Source organism: Candoia aspera, chromosome 1 (genome assembly GCF_035149785.1).
Source record: "Candoia aspera isolate rCanAsp1 chromosome 1, rCanAsp1.hap2, whole genome shotgun sequence".
NCBI lineage: Eukaryota > Metazoa > Chordata > Lepidosauria > Squamata > Boidae > Candoia > Candoia aspera.
Genome location: NC_086153.1, coordinates 118015137 through 118030389, shown reverse-complemented (window position 1 = coordinate 118030389; position 15253 = coordinate 118015137). Strand labels below are relative to the sequence as shown.

The 15253-nt window shown below is 39.4% G+C and overlaps 1 protein-coding gene across 1 annotated transcript in view; it reads left to right on the top strand.

The window, feature by feature from the left end:
* Window positions 1-15214, top strand: part of DOP1A (DOP1 leucine zipper like protein A) — a 68645-nt gene extending 53431 nt beyond the window's left edge. The window contains exons 26-37 of the mRNA XM_063312641.1: window positions 234-300; window positions 1461-1605; window positions 3443-3522; window positions 4790-4899; window positions 5328-5477; window positions 6180-6241; window positions 7016-7168; window positions 7958-8094; window positions 10317-10372; window positions 11600-11764; window positions 13952-14081; window positions 14623-15214. Of these exons, the coding sequence (XP_063168711.1) occupies window positions 234-300; window positions 1461-1605; window positions 3443-3522; window positions 4790-4899; window positions 5328-5477; window positions 6180-6241; window positions 7016-7168; window positions 7958-8094; window positions 10317-10372; window positions 11600-11764; window positions 13952-14081; window positions 14623-14928 (1561 nt within the window). The 3' untranslated portion in view covers window positions 14929-15214. The remainder of the gene's footprint in view (window positions 1-233; window positions 301-1460; window positions 1606-3442; window positions 3523-4789; window positions 4900-5327; window positions 5478-6179; window positions 6242-7015; window positions 7169-7957; window positions 8095-10316; window positions 10373-11599; window positions 11765-13951; window positions 14082-14622) is intronic.
* Window positions 15215-15253: the final 39 nt, after the last annotated feature.

Below are 15253 nucleotides of genomic sequence, written 5' to 3'. Positions count from 1 at the left end.
TAGATACGATCTTTGGCTCAACCCTTGCAGTTTTTCCAGATGCCTTCTCCTCCTATTCATAGGCTTCTGAAACCTCTCTGCCCTTGAAATCTTTCTCTCTAAAACTGAGGCAAGATCATACGAGCCTCCTCAAATTGTCTTCTCTTAGTCTTTAGAGAGTTGATATCCCTATATTAGCCAAGATTTTGTGTGAAATTTTATGTGTTTTTTTTCTTTTCTTGTTCTCTTGAAAGTGTGTTAAATGAATTTATTATGAAAAATCCAAATCTGGATAATAAGAAGGACCAGAGAGATCTACAGGTAAGAAATATATAGAATCAATGATTATTGAATTCAAGTCTGATATGAAAAAGAGTGTAAATCGTGCCTGCCGATTACCAAAACACTTGTTTTATTTTTCTGACCCTTTTAAAATCCTGAATCACTGGTGGGTTCTCTTTTTTAGAATAGTTATCTTCTGTCATAGCATGTGTGCTACGCTGATGTTGAATTTTTATTTTGTTTTAATTTCATAAACCAGTTTTTAGAAAGGGTTACTATGTGTCAATGACATTGTCAAAGCCTCAAGTTAGATTTATGTACTATACATTTCCAGTTTTTACTCTGCAGCAAAGCAGGTTTTCATCATTTTATTGTGTGGGTTTTCTTCAGAGAGTTTCAGACACTTTAAATCTCTGATACATTTAATATTTATAACTAGACAACCCTGTGACCCACTGGGTCATCCTTTGAGAGAAAGGTAGTGTAATCTGATGTGACCTGAATGAACATTACATTTTAGGCTGACAATATTTTTTTACCCCAAAGCTGGATGGTCCCATGATCATCTAAGAGTATATATCATAAATAGAAAAATGATTGTAGTGGCAAACTAACTTCAATAATAAGTCAATATTTACTTACCTAAAAAGATAAACAGAATGACCATGGGAGGGCAAAAAAGCAGTGGGAGTGGGAGCGACTTCTGACTTCCTGACAGCTTCCCCATTGACTTTGCTTGTGGGAAGCTGGCAGGGAATGTCGGAAATCGCATGACTGCAGGGATGCTGCAACAGCCACAACTTTGTGAATAAAACTGGTCTGAATATCATGGAAATTTCAATTCCACAGGAGTAAGAGGTCCAGATTTTTATGCATTCTTTAAGTTAGCGGATTTTAGGTACCTTGATTCAGAAACTGTTGCAGTATAATGCACTATTTGGGCTAACCTGAGGGTACAAACAGATAAACAGATAAACACAATGAGAATTTTAGTAGTATATAGATTACATAAGATTTTGTAATTAGAAATAGAGGCTTGGAATGTCACCAATCAGCCCATAATGGCATTCCACACAAAACAGAATTGTCTCACTGACGCTATTCATTGGAAAGGAAGGAAGGAAGGAAGGAAGGAAGTTACATTTTTTATTATTCGCAAGAACTTTTCCATTACTTCTGTTCATTTTCTGGCTTACCAGGATATAACCCACAAAATAGTGGATGCCATTGGGGCAATTGCAGGCTCATCCCTGGAACAGACTACATGGCTGAGGCGAAATTTAGAGGTTAAGCCTTCTCCCAAAATAATGGTTGATGGAAACAACTTGGAGTCTGATGTTGAAGGTGATTATTACTTTCCTTTGTTCATCTGAGTATCTTAGAAAATGCTTTAATTAAATATAATTTGGAGCAGGAGTCTTATTCATTAAAATCAATTTAGATCTAGCCAAGGGCTCCACCCTCCGTATGTAAATGGATTGTGCATTCTGCTTCTTCAAAGGCAGTCACTCTCCTCTCCTCCCCCCTCTCATGACCACATCTGCTCCAGAGAGCCTCACCATAAGAAGATGCTAAATGATAAGGGAGGAAGAATCCAGGCTGTTCTTCTAGCAAATGCCGCTCCCTCTGCGGATATACATGGCTGTGACTACGTGGATTTACATAAGCATTTCCCACTTGTAGTTCTCTTCCCCAGTCCTATAGCTACTTTTCTACTTACTGAATGCTTTGAAATAGTCAACCGTACTTCCCACCTTATTTCCCAGAAAGGATCCATCATGTAAGCCCAGCTGTTCCACATGTTGAGGGCTGGATCAAAACTGCTATGTATAGGTATAACTTTATGTAAGCAATATTCCTGCTTTTTTTTTTTTAGTAATTATTGGTTATTAGTTATTTGGACTAATTACAATGTATAAAGTCACTCTCTGTTGGTTGAATAGGCTGCATACAAATACAGTAGACTCTCAGTTAACTGGAACTCAAGCAACCGGCACAAAAATCAAACCAGAAAAAAACTGGCATTCTGAAGCAACCAAAAAAAAAAACCCAGCACTCTCAAGCAACCGGCAAAAAAATCTCTCTCTCTCTGCTGCCACCTAGCGGGTATTAGGGTTTAATAGTAACTCTCAAGCAACCAGAAACTACATTTATCCAGCATCTACCAATCCCCATGGGTGCCAGTTAACTGAGAGTCTACTGTAATAATAAATAAATAAATAAAATACAAATAACCTTTGCCCTTTCCTGGATCGGGAAGCCCTTCAAACAGTCACTCATGCCCTTGTTATCTCTCACATAGACTATTGCAATGAGCTCTAAATGGGGCTACCCTTGAAGAGTATCCGGAAGCTACAGCTGGTCCAGAGCACAGCCGCGCGGGTTATTTTTGGTGCCCCTAGATCAGCACACATAACACTTCTACTACGCGAGCTGCACTGGGTGCCAGTTTGCTTCCAGGTCCAATTCAAGGTGTTAGTTATACCTTTAAAGCCTTACATGGCATGGGGCCAGGTTACCTGAGGGACCACCTCTTCCCCATTTCATCAACCCGTCCCACCCGATCATGCAGAGAGGGCATGTTGCGGACCCCATCTACAAAAGAATTTCATTTGGCAGGGTCCAGGAAGTGGGCCTTCTCTGCATAGCTTCCACCCTGTGGAACACACTGCCCCCGGAGGTGAGGTTGGCCCCATCGCTCCTGGCCTTCCGCAGGAACCTGAAGACTTGGCTCTGCCACCTTGCTCTGGGCGGAGAAGGGAGTAGCTCTGCTTGGGGATGGCTAGTGCCTTAGAGTGCTCCTCACACACATGGACTGAATTAGATCTTGCCACTTGGATTTTACTCTTATTCTTATCTTTATATCTATTTATTAATGGTATTTATATTTTTATATATTGTATTTGTATTCTATATTTGCTGTTTTAACTGACTACCTCTGTTGTAAACCGCCCAGAGTCCCTCTGGTGGGAGGAGATGGGCGGTGACAAATTTGATAAATAAATAATACAAATACAACCCATTTCTTCTTAGTGAAGGTGAAAAAGCAGGCATTTATTTAAGTGTGATGCCAATAAGCTTCCAACCTTCATTCCAGTTTGTTTGATATCCTGTAAATGTTAAAGCAGGTTGCTTCTTTGCAAACAGCATTTTTTTTTTCTTTTTCATATGTTTAATTTAGATATGTTGTCTCCAGCATTGGAAACCTCAAGCATAACTCCATCAGTTTATAGTGTCCATGCCTTAACACTACTGTCAGAAGTAAGTTTTTCTGTAGTTCTTGATTTTATACATGGTATGTAATGGCAGATAAAACATTAAACTTTTCTTAAATTTTACTGCAATCACTTGGTACCAAATGGAACCTTAGAAGCTTTTATGTTGACTCAAGGCAAAATTATTCCATGATTCACAGACCTGAAAATATTTTCTGTCCTTCATTCCACCTCTCTTTTATGTTTCTTTTTTGCCTCATTTTAGACCTCAGAGTAGTCTTTTTTCAAGCTATGTCTAATTGATTTTATTTGAAACTGGAGCAAAAATAGATGTTATTAGAACAGAAAGAGAAGAAAAGGAAATGTGAAAGTGTTGTTGCCATCAATGCAGATATTTCTGCATTTTTGTTTTGTTTTGTGTGATATTATTTTGAAGGATAATTGTGCTTATTCCCACAACTATGAGGAGATATTTATATGCTTTTCATTCCACTTTTTTAAACCACTATGTCAGTCCTAGAACCATGGTTAAAATTAACTATTGCTATTTTGAACAAGTTCGCTACAGAAACCGTGACTGAAGTTGACTTATTTGAAACTAATCATAAAAACATAAAACCTCCTTTGACTCAAGCCCAATTTTTGGTGGCTTCATGAGTATGTCTGTGTGATTTCCTTGGCACTGGCATGGAAGGGACTCACCACTGCCTTTTCCTAATATTTTTGTAACTCCCCAGTCTGGCCTATAGCTCTGGCATTCCTCAAGAGCCTTCACCCAAGAACTGACCAAGGCCAACCCTGCTTAGCGTCTAAGCCCAGATGAGTTCATGTTAAGGATGGTTTTTCAGTTGAGATGGCACAACAAACATGGAGGCAGAATCAGCAGCATAGTTTTGGGAGACTGAGTTTGTTTACATTCTCCACATTTTCAAGATGTTCAAACATATCTGGTACCTTTTCTAAAATGCACTTACCACACATTGCTTTTCAGAGCTTTGCATGTACATTCTCATCTTTGTAGAACAATGCAAGAAAAAATATTTGTATTAAGGACTGATTTAGGTCAGTGCCAACCCTGTAGGTATCCGGTTGTGTATTCATTGACATGAAAATGAAGTAGCCTTCTGCACCATCCATCTTGTACTTATGACTTTATAAATTAATTAACATTTTGGAGTGTGTGTGTGTGTGTGTGTGACCCAGAATCTTGGAAATCATCCTTTGCTGTGTTTTACTGAAACAATCAAAACACTTTAAACAGTAACTCATAGGTTGGTAAGGAAAGTTTTCACATTTTTCTTGTCCTGTTTTAGGTTTTGGCTCATCTTCTAGACATGGTTTTCTATAGTGATGAGAAGGAGAGAGTCATTCCACTTCTTGTAAATATAATGCACTACGTTGTGCCTTATCTTCGCAACCACAGGTATCTTTGCAAAGTACTCCTATTTCAGAGTCTATAAGAGTTTTCAGAGTTTTATTGTAAATCGCCCAGAATCCCCCATTGGGGGAGATGAGCAGTGATATAAATTTAATAAGTAAGTAAGTAAGTACAAAAAGCCCCATACTCCCCCATACCCCATATTTTGTCCCACTCCTCTAATCTGTCAATAAATAAATAAATAGGGTCACACAAGGCCTCTATAAGAGCCACAGCAGAGGAGCAGTGTGGAAGGAAGAAAGAAACAAGTGAGGGAGGAGCTGCTAGTGAGAAGCCATAGTGGACAGCAGTCTACTGCTATGCATTTTATTCTGAACCCAGCAAAAATAATTCCGAATTCATGTAAAGCTGGTGTTTTCAGAAACGTTCTGTATTTGAAGTAACTCCAGATGAGGTTGACTTTCTTCTTCCAGTGCCCATAATGCGCCCAGTTATCGAGCCTGTGTCCAGCTCTTGAGCAGTTTGAGTGGATATCAGTATACCAGGAGAGCGTGGAAAAAGGAAGCCTTTGATCTCTTTATGGATTCCAGTTTCTTTCAAATGGACGCTTCTTGTGTAAACCAGTAAGGCTTGTTGTTGCTCCTGTTTGATATTAATATCTGGCAAATAAACTTAAATGTTCCTACGAAACACAAATAAGCAGAAATTTGGTGATCTACACGTCTTCCTCATCCACATATAAACCCTGTTTTGGTGGGAGTGTAATAATGAGCTGCTCATCTATTTAAGATGGCTTTATGGAAGCAACTGGTTAGGATCTTAGATGGGAGTATTTCCCCAGCCTGGAAATGCTGGAGTGAATTGGGGACCTTCAGGATGTGCTCTGCCACACCTCCTGTACTCTGGTTTTCTTCTTTCCATGCCAAGAAACCATCCCGGCTCTTAGTAACATTCTTTCCATTTCTACAGTTAAATTCCTATTTCTCATGTCATTTCCTTCCTCTGCTTCATTCCACACACTTCTTCTTCTGTAGGCAGGAATTATTATTTTGGATAGCTGTTGCTGATCCTAAGGTGAGGGTGGTTCACATTTGTTTTCCCAGCTCAAGCTCGAGCCAAATTATGCTCTTGGGTACCATCCCTCCAATTCTTGAGTGCTGAAGCAGCAGGTTAGTGCTTAACCTTAACATTTGTACAGTCCGATACGTTATTCTGATACACAGTCCCAAATTCAGAAAGAATATTGTACAGCCATACTTCCTTTTTGTTTAACCAAAAGTAAAATACTATGCTTAAAAAAAACTATTTTTTTTTTCTTATTCTAGCTGGAGAGCGATTATGGACAATTTGATGACCCACGACAAAACCACTTTTAGAGATTTGATGAGTGAGTCCTAGCTTTTTTGCATGTGAAAGATCCACAGATACGTTTTGTTAGTTTTCAAGCTGTGAAGTTTGACTTCTGTAGTGTTTGCACAACAATCCAGTTCAAAACTGAGCCAGGAAGCAAGGATTGTGATAATAGTTGCTGCAAATTTTCCTGCACTTGAAAAGATAGTAAAGACTTGATTGAGCATTCACTGTAAAATTATGTTAATTTCCATCCAGTAGCCAATTCATTATTGCTGTTTGATTGCTGGTATTTGATACTCTGTTATATGGAAAAGACCATGCTTTATCAAAGGGATACTTTACCATAGCAATTTAAAAACAGTTAATAGTTAATAACAGTTAAGAACTGAGTCGCTCTCAGAGTGAGATGGGCGGTGAATAAATTGGATGGATGGATGGATGGATGGAGCCTGTAGGCCAGATGGGGGCCCTCCACAAACCAGATTAGGCCTCCAGCCTAGGTGCCAGTGCTGCTTCCCATGCCTGCATTGCATTTCGCAGGGCAGGTATTCTTGATTGCAGTCATTAGCAAAATACATTAGGTTCCTGGACTGTGCTACAAATAACTCCCGCCTCCAGAATGACTGTGACAAATACCCATATATTTTCTCTCAAATCACATCACTCAAGCTCTCTTAAGAGAATTATCTAGACAATGAGCTACAGTGTTCTGATTAGTAACTTTCATCATATATCTAAAATGATCTTGTAGTCAAAAAACTTCTCTCCTCCCAGAAGCACTGCCAAAATTGAACCCTTTCTTTTTTAGCACGTGTGGCAGTAGCTCAGAGCAGTTCCCTCAACCTGTTTGCTAATCGGGATGTTGAACTAGAACAGCGTGCTATGCTCCTGAAGAGGCTGGCCTTTGCCATTTTTAGCAGCGAAGTGGATCAGTACCAGAAATACCTTCCAGATATACAAGGTAATTCAAGTCAAGCTTGACTCTGGTAACACCATGCATAAAATCAGGAAATGTTACTGGCAACATTATGGAAGTAGTTTGCCGTTGTCTTCTTTCAGGATATGTGCCTATTTATGTGTGCATTTTAGTTTTCTGTGTATCTTACAGCATTGGTGCTACCTATACTCTTCCACCCAAATATTAACCAGGCCCAACCCTACTTAACTTCTTAGCCCAGACAGGATCAGCCATGTGCTGCTACCTGCTTAGGGTGTGTGGGGTAAATAAAATTTTAAAAGGCTTGATTCCAGCTGGGTCACTAAATCAGCAGTGCAAACACTGCAAGCCAGATGGATTTCCTTTCTTCTCTGCAGTGGTTCACAAATCTGGTTCAGTGAGTTTGAGGACTTTTGAGAGCAGATTTGGGAGATGGAGAGAAGGTTTAGGGGACAACAGATAGGTAGACAGGAAGGGAAAATTCAGTGCTACTTTCATAGGACAAATCTCTTGCCTAAATATGACTTTTAATAAGGAGGCAAATTTCTGTTGTGGGGTAGTCATACCTTTGGGGCAAAGTTGGCAAAAGTGTCCTAAATTACAGTGTTAACTTTTATCTTTCTGCCTTGTAGTTTGGATCAGAGTGTTTAAGCTTGGCTAAAGTCTTGTGCATCTCTTATACATGTTCCACTATGTATGTTACTGCATGAAATTATATTGCTAAATATATATTCTTTACTGATTGCAGATATTTTAAACAGGTTGTAACTCTAGATATTAGCTGACAGATCCTTGTAACCTTTTCTGTTTTAGAAAGGCTGGTTGAAAGTCTCCGCCTGCCCCAAGTGCCTACCCTTCACTCCCAAGTATTCCTGTTTTTCAGAGTTTTGCTTTTAAGAATGTCTCCACAGCATCTTACCTCACTTTGGCCTACTATGATCACAGAACTGGTGAGTTCCAGTTTGTATCCACAATTGGGCAAGTAAGACCATTTTTAAGAAGAACTAAGAATTTCTCAATATTGGTTTTAAGCTATTCCAGAAGATTGTTAAAGGTAGCAGTCCATAATTATTTCTTACATGGATTTCATTCAAAAGCTTGGATTACGTGTTATCCCCATTTGACTTTTAATAACGAGGCAAATTTCTTTGGTGGGGTAGGCGTACCTTTGGGGCAAAGTAGGCAAAAGTCCTGAATCACAGTTTTAACTTTGTTATCTTTCTGCCTCATAGTTGGGATCAAAAGTGCCTTCTATCATCATCATCCTTCTTTGCCCAAGTTTATATTTAATTATTTGTTGTTGCATGTGAAAGAAAGAAGTTGGTAACTTTTTCACATAGCTGATAGCAGTCACCATAGTTGTGGTCATTCGGGTACAACAGATTTTCACCAATATGCCACTTATAGCAATAAAGCATTGCAATCACTGTAGACTACCTAAAAATAAGACTTCAGACCCAAATCCCATACAGTTCACAAACCCTTTCCTGGATGGCTCTAGGAAGCAGCAAGTCACAAATGCCATTGGCTGTTGCTCCCTGATCTGCTGCCAAGGATTTCAAGAAGTGCCTAACCTTCACAGGAAGTCGGTCTATCCAGTCTTATCTTCCCTTGAACCTGGGCTTCTTCCTTTCCCTCCATCTCTCCTAAGATGCCTTAGCCAATTTGCTTCTTATTTTGTTATTATAGAATTTAGTCATTTCCAGATGGATCTAATCAACCTCATTATTAAGACATTATCTTACATTTATGTTTGCTTTCCTTTGAGAGTTCAAGGCAGCATAGCTGGGTTCCAGTCTCTCATTTTATGCCCACAAGAATCCTGAGACGTAAGTGTGCTGAGAGTGACCACCTGACCCAACATCCACCCAGTGAGCTCTCTCAGTGAGAAGGAACTTGAACTGGGATCTCAGTACAGTATCTGACCTCTATACCTATACTCACTGTCAGGATAAACACAGAGCCATAAATTGTCAAATATGTCTTTTTCTTCTTTTATGAAAAAGGGATGTTAAAGGAAATCCTTCTTGCTTGCAGAAGGATTTTCTTTAAAGACCTTGCTTGGGTTTAGATCACCCTGTTGGGGTCCCTTCTTCAGTAAAATTCGTAACTCCCTATTTATGCGGTCATTCAACATATGAACATTCAACTTGACCACTGTTGATTCCAGGTATCATTCTTGGTGCTTTTATACTGTTAACCAGAACACAGCTGTAAATTTGAGCAGTCAGAATGTTAAACATGGCCCAGTTCATCCCTCATGCACAACTTGGCTTGATCATCAGGGCAGTGCAGTCTTTTGCTTTCCAAGGGCTGCCTGTCACAACTGGGGATGGAAAGGTTAGTATTGGACGGGGCAGTGATGTATAGTAAGCAGAGAAAGCCTGCTGCCAATTTGCAGCAAGTGTGGGTAGGAGGAGTTCCACGGGATTTGGATGTCAGCTGTGGACCTGAGACCTCAGGTTAGCTACTCCTGAACAAGTGTTATGGTCCCCAGATTCTATGCCATGTGCCTCTGATGTTCAGGGATGAACTGAAAATCTGGAAAGAGGCTTTGCACCAAGACCACTCTTTCTCGCAAAGATGAATCTTTACTGGGGGTGGTTTTTAAAGAGAAACAAATGAATACACAGGCTTTATGTTGGAGGCCTTCCCTTTCCCTTCCCAAGGATGAGCTAAGAGCATTTGCTAAATCTGGACTGAACAATAAATACTACAATTATAGATACATTTGTAATAATATATAATTTGAAATTTAACAGCTGCCCACATTCTGTGTTGTGCATGAAGACGTAACTACCTGGGTCAATTGCTTGGATCAGCAGGAAGGAGTGCAATAATTAGTACAGAACAGTCAGGGCAACTGTATCCCTGCCCCAGTTTGATTGGATTGTTCCCATGCGTAGTGTTATGCCATGGACTTGAATCAGCTGAAGCTGTATGCACGATGAAGGTGATTTGATGGCAAATTCAAAAAATGCTAGCCTGCGTAACTTTTGGTTGTTCTTGTACTTAAGCCATGTCCCTTTTGCCTTTAGGAAAAAAAAGAGTGGGATCTCTGTAGCCAGACTTTTTAGACTCTTTAGTACCCAAAGGGTGGAAAAGCAGGATATAAATTAAAATATTTTTCTGTTTATGAACAATTTCTGTAATTTGTTCTTTTTATCTTCAGGTCCAGGTATTTTTACTTATGGAACAGGAGCTCACAGCTGATGAAGATATCTCAAGGTAAGTCAGTGTGGTTTGCTCATTCTGTCTGAACAGTAAGTTAAATGCCATTGAATGATATTCTGATATATTTTACATGAGCTTTATTTTATGTTAAATGGGTGAAAAAAACTTTTTCAGCCAGGCTAGGAAACCAAGAACATAATCTGTGCTAATAATAAGCCACAGTAAAGAAGTTGTTCATCCCATTTACCCATTACTCAACTGAATCTGGCTCATGCCCTGCGTACAGGTGCATCTTGTCACAAGCTTCAAGTTATTTAGCCAAGGGCCCCGTGTTATTAAATGATGAAGAAAAGTTAATAAATTGAAATGTCCTTATTACAGTTGCTTGTGATCTTTGGTAAAATTATAAAAAGCAAGGAGAAAGCCATCCATATGACATGTCTCTTTTTCTTTCTGGCTTAAACTGAGTTCTGCGGATTGCGAGCCTGGCTGATTCTCAGCCATATTCAATGTGTGAGCCTTAGCAGTTTGGTCAGAGTTCGTACTTGCTTGTTTGCACTCTTGCCTTTCTCCCCAGAAACAGAAATAGCTGTGCACCCAACATAAACACATACTCCAAATACAATGTAAGGCTCTCTTTAACATTTTCATAAATTGTTTTTAAAAGGGAGGGGGAGCAAGCTATACACAAAGATGCATACAACTTGGAGTAATTCCTCCCACTTCCTACCATTGAGCAATTTTGTATTTTGATGTAGAGCACAGTTTGCAAATGTTCCATGTTCCGCTTTCATTTTGCTTGGCTCCTAGTTTATGGAGGGGTTTTTTTGGCATATAGAGGCCAAAACCTGGTCTGTGACTTGCTGCTGCTTCTACCACTCATATTATTTTAAACAAATTAGCAGACAGTTGAACTTTTGGTTTGCACTGATGATTTTTAAACAGACGATTGGTAGAGATGCTTATCTTGAGCCAATCTTATTTCAGTGAGCCAGGATTTCTTCATACATGATCCCTTCTCATTTTATTTATGAGTTTATGTGCCTTGTCAATGGTAACATTTCTTCATTTTATGGCTCTCCAGTATGTCCAACTGTGAGTGGTATACCAAAATTGGTAACTTCATTTATCAGTAGTATTAAAGCTAATTTACCCAAAGGAAAGTTCAAATATAAAACAGACTTACAAATGTTTTAAGGAAAATGTTGTTATGATTAAAGGTTTACTTACATAATCAGGATTGATTTGTAAAGCTTGTATATTTATTTCATTTGGTTGTAGAACTTCAGGTCCATCTGTTGCTGGGCTAGAAACAACATATACAGGAGGCAATGGATTTTCCACATCATACAATAGTCAGAGATGGCTGAATCTTTATCTGTCAGCTTGTAAATTTCTTGATTTGGCCCTTGCTTTGCCTTCTGAGAATCTTCCTCAGTTTCAGATGTAAGTAAAATTCAAGAAATGCTGTATTTGGTGGAAAGAAAACTGTACTGAAAGGGATGCTATTTTTGTGGAGTCATGAAAGACGCTATCTTCCGCCCTCTAAGGATGTCCTCTTTTTCTGCTACATCGCAGCAACAGCATGGCACTTGGAGATACAGCTCCCCATGGGAGAAACATGCCTCATTCTGCTGTTGGCAGAAGCAAATTAGCATAGAAGTTTTAAAGACAGGACTGAACTACTTACTGAATCTTATGAGAGTCTACTGCTTTTGCAGCGATGGATTAAATAATGGGCCGAATGAACTTCATTGTAGGGTACTGAAGGAAATTGCCCAAGAACTGGCTGACCCTTTATATCAATGATACTTATAAATACATTTATATAATATTTTTGAGGTATATTGGAGAAATGCTAGGCGGCTGGAGGGTGAATGTCCTTATCTTCAAAGAGGGGGAAAAATGGATCCAAGAGCTACCAGTGGTCATTCTGGCACTGATATATGGGAAAATTCTGAAGCAGATTATGAAGAGATTGTTTTCAAGATGCTTCAAGATCAATATGATTTTTATTTGATTGATTTTATTGATGCATGTTTGAAATTTGGTTTCTCAAGAAGAAATTTTGCCTCACTATCCTTTGTTTTCTTATTAGGTAACTTCCTTAGTAGATTTTGAGAATGCTGCAAATTTCAGTAAAGCATTTGACCAATATCTCATGAATTCTGATTAGCAAATTAGTTAAGTGTTGGATGAATGGCATCAAAATTAAATGGAGTCTTAGCAAGCTCAAAAGTTACACTTAAGCAAGCAGGTATGAGGTATCACATTGGGTGCCACAAAGTCCAGTCAATATTTTTAGTAATGACTTGGTTGAAGAGGTGGAAGGACTGTTTATCAGATTTTCAGGCAACACAAAATTGAATGCAGAGCTAATACTTAAAAGATAGAAACAATATTCCAAATAATATGGGTGTTAGAGAAATGAGCTGCAAATATGAGAAATTTAACAGAGAAATGCAAAATAATTCACTTTGGTAATCTAAGAATAGTAATTGATTACACTGTGACTCACATTCAGTTTATAATGTAACTGCCAAACAAATGCTATTTTAGGCTGCATGAACAGCACAGTTTCTAAGTCATGGGGAGTCAGATCACAGCCCACTTCAAGTATTGTATCCACTGGAACCTGCACTCAAAGGAGGATTCAGACAAACTGGAAGAAAGTAGAGAAGGGCAATGATGATGATCAGATCTAGCAACTAAGTCTTGTAAACTGAAATTAAAGAGCAAGGTATGCTCTGCTTAGCTTTGAGAAGACTGAATACAGTAGCCCTTTTCAAATACCTGAAAGGGTATCGCACAGGAGGGCAGTTCTCTATTGTTTCAGGGGGCGCTGTGTGCATGCCCCTTGGAGTCAGCTGGCAACTGCCTGGGCTAGTCCCTGCAGTTTTCTTGGCAAGGTTTTTGTGAGTGGGTTGCCCTTGCCCACTTCCTAGGGCTGAGAGAGAGTGACTGGCCCAAGGTCACCCAGCTGGCTTCATGCCTAAGGCAGGACTAGAACTCCTGGTCTCCCGGTTTCTAGCCTGGTGCCTTAAAAACCACACCAAACAGGGTCTCTACTGTTCCAGGGTACAACACAGAGAATAATGGGCTTAAGTTAGAAGAAGGCAGAGTGCAACTGAATGTTCGAAAAAAACGTCCCAATAGTAAAAGTTCAACAGTGCAACCACTTATTGAGGGAAATGGTGGACCCTTCACCCAGCGTGTTCAAACAAAGGCTTGACAGCTATCAGTGGGGATAGTTTAATTGGGTTTCTTCACAGACAAGGGGGTTGTGTGCAGTGGCTTAATTGCCTCCTTCCAATTCCATGATTGTACGAAGCCCCAACAAGCACAACTGGGGATACATTTGAAATAAAACCTTCCCTGTCACCAGAGGCTTTATTGCCATTTCACAAGAGGTGCAAAAAATAACTGTTTTGAAAAACAGCAGCACTTCAGATTTGCTAAAAGTTGTTATGTGGTAGTTAGGTATCATGTTTTTTCTTTGCATGTTAATATCCAGTGCATCACGATAAGCCTGGATGTAGCAATGGATATTAATACTTTCAGGAGTGGGGGTTCTTTCCAAATCTTGCTTGCTGAATATGCAAAATAGTTCAAATTTGTTCTTTCTCTTTACAGGTACCGGTGGGCCTTTATTCCAGAAGCATCAGATGATTCCGGGTTGGAGGTGCGAAGACAAGGAACCCACCAGAGGGAATTCAAACCATATGTTGTGCGATTAGCAAAGCTGTTACGAAAAAGGGCAAAGGTATTCCATTTTTTAAACAACCTGTGTTCAGCTACTAACTGTAGGTAAATGATACCTACTATTCAGATTCTATGGAAACCTTAACAATTTTACATCCATGTGTACCAGCAAGGCTGCTTTTCCTCCTTACAGGCTGAAAGCTAAACATTAGTGGCATGAGTTCTTGCAGGGGGACATATAAAGGGTAGGCTAATTCAGAGCAAAGTGTGATTTTTTAAGCCTTGCAGTGTTAAGACTGTTGCATTGCTGAACTTCATTTTTTCCCCATCATTTGGTACTTCATTAAAATAAGAGGAGCAACAGTTTACTTGAACCATTCAGTGGTTTCAGATGGAATGATTTGCTTTCTAACAAAACAGAAGAGTAAGTACCACTGAAGAAAATAAGACTTTGATGAGAAAAAAGATGTTGCATTATCTTCTTCAGTGCAAGTTGGTAGCGTCAATCAGTTCTGGCTTTGGTGGCTGGTAGAAATGTGCAAACGACTGAATTTGGAAAAATGTACCACGCATGGTCCTGATACTTGTCTTGCTTTTTACAGAAAAACCCAGAGGAGGACAGCTCAGGGAAGATACTCAACTGGGAACCCGGCCACTTGCTCCTGACCCTCTGTGCTGTCCGCAGCATTGAGCAGCTTCTTCCATTCTTCAACGTCCTGAGCCAAGTCTTCAACAGCAAAGTCACCAGCAGGAGCATTGGCCATTCAGGGAGCCCCATGCTTTACTCAAACTCTTTTCCCAACAAAGACATCAAAATGGAGAACCAAAAGACATTCTCCAGCAAAGTGAGACAAAAAATTGAAGAAATGGTTGAGAAGGACTTTCTGGAAGGGGTCATTAAGACATGAAGTGTAAATGGCAGAATCTTTATCTTACATAATGTTAATTTCAAACGAAACCACTCCATCCTTCCAGAGTATCTAATTTCTTTTTTCATACTTTGTACGTAATGTATACTTCAGGATGTATTTAATTTAAATACTTGTAAATAAGTTCTGGATGTGGCCTGAATCAAGTTGAAATATCACTGGCACATATTGATTATGGTGCCTAATATTTATGGTACATTTTGTTTTTTGTCATCTTGAGGTCTGTCTTTAAGAAACCTTACAATACAAGTTGCACATTTCTCTAGCTGTATGTCTGTCTATGCACCTATGCTGCTGCAGGGGA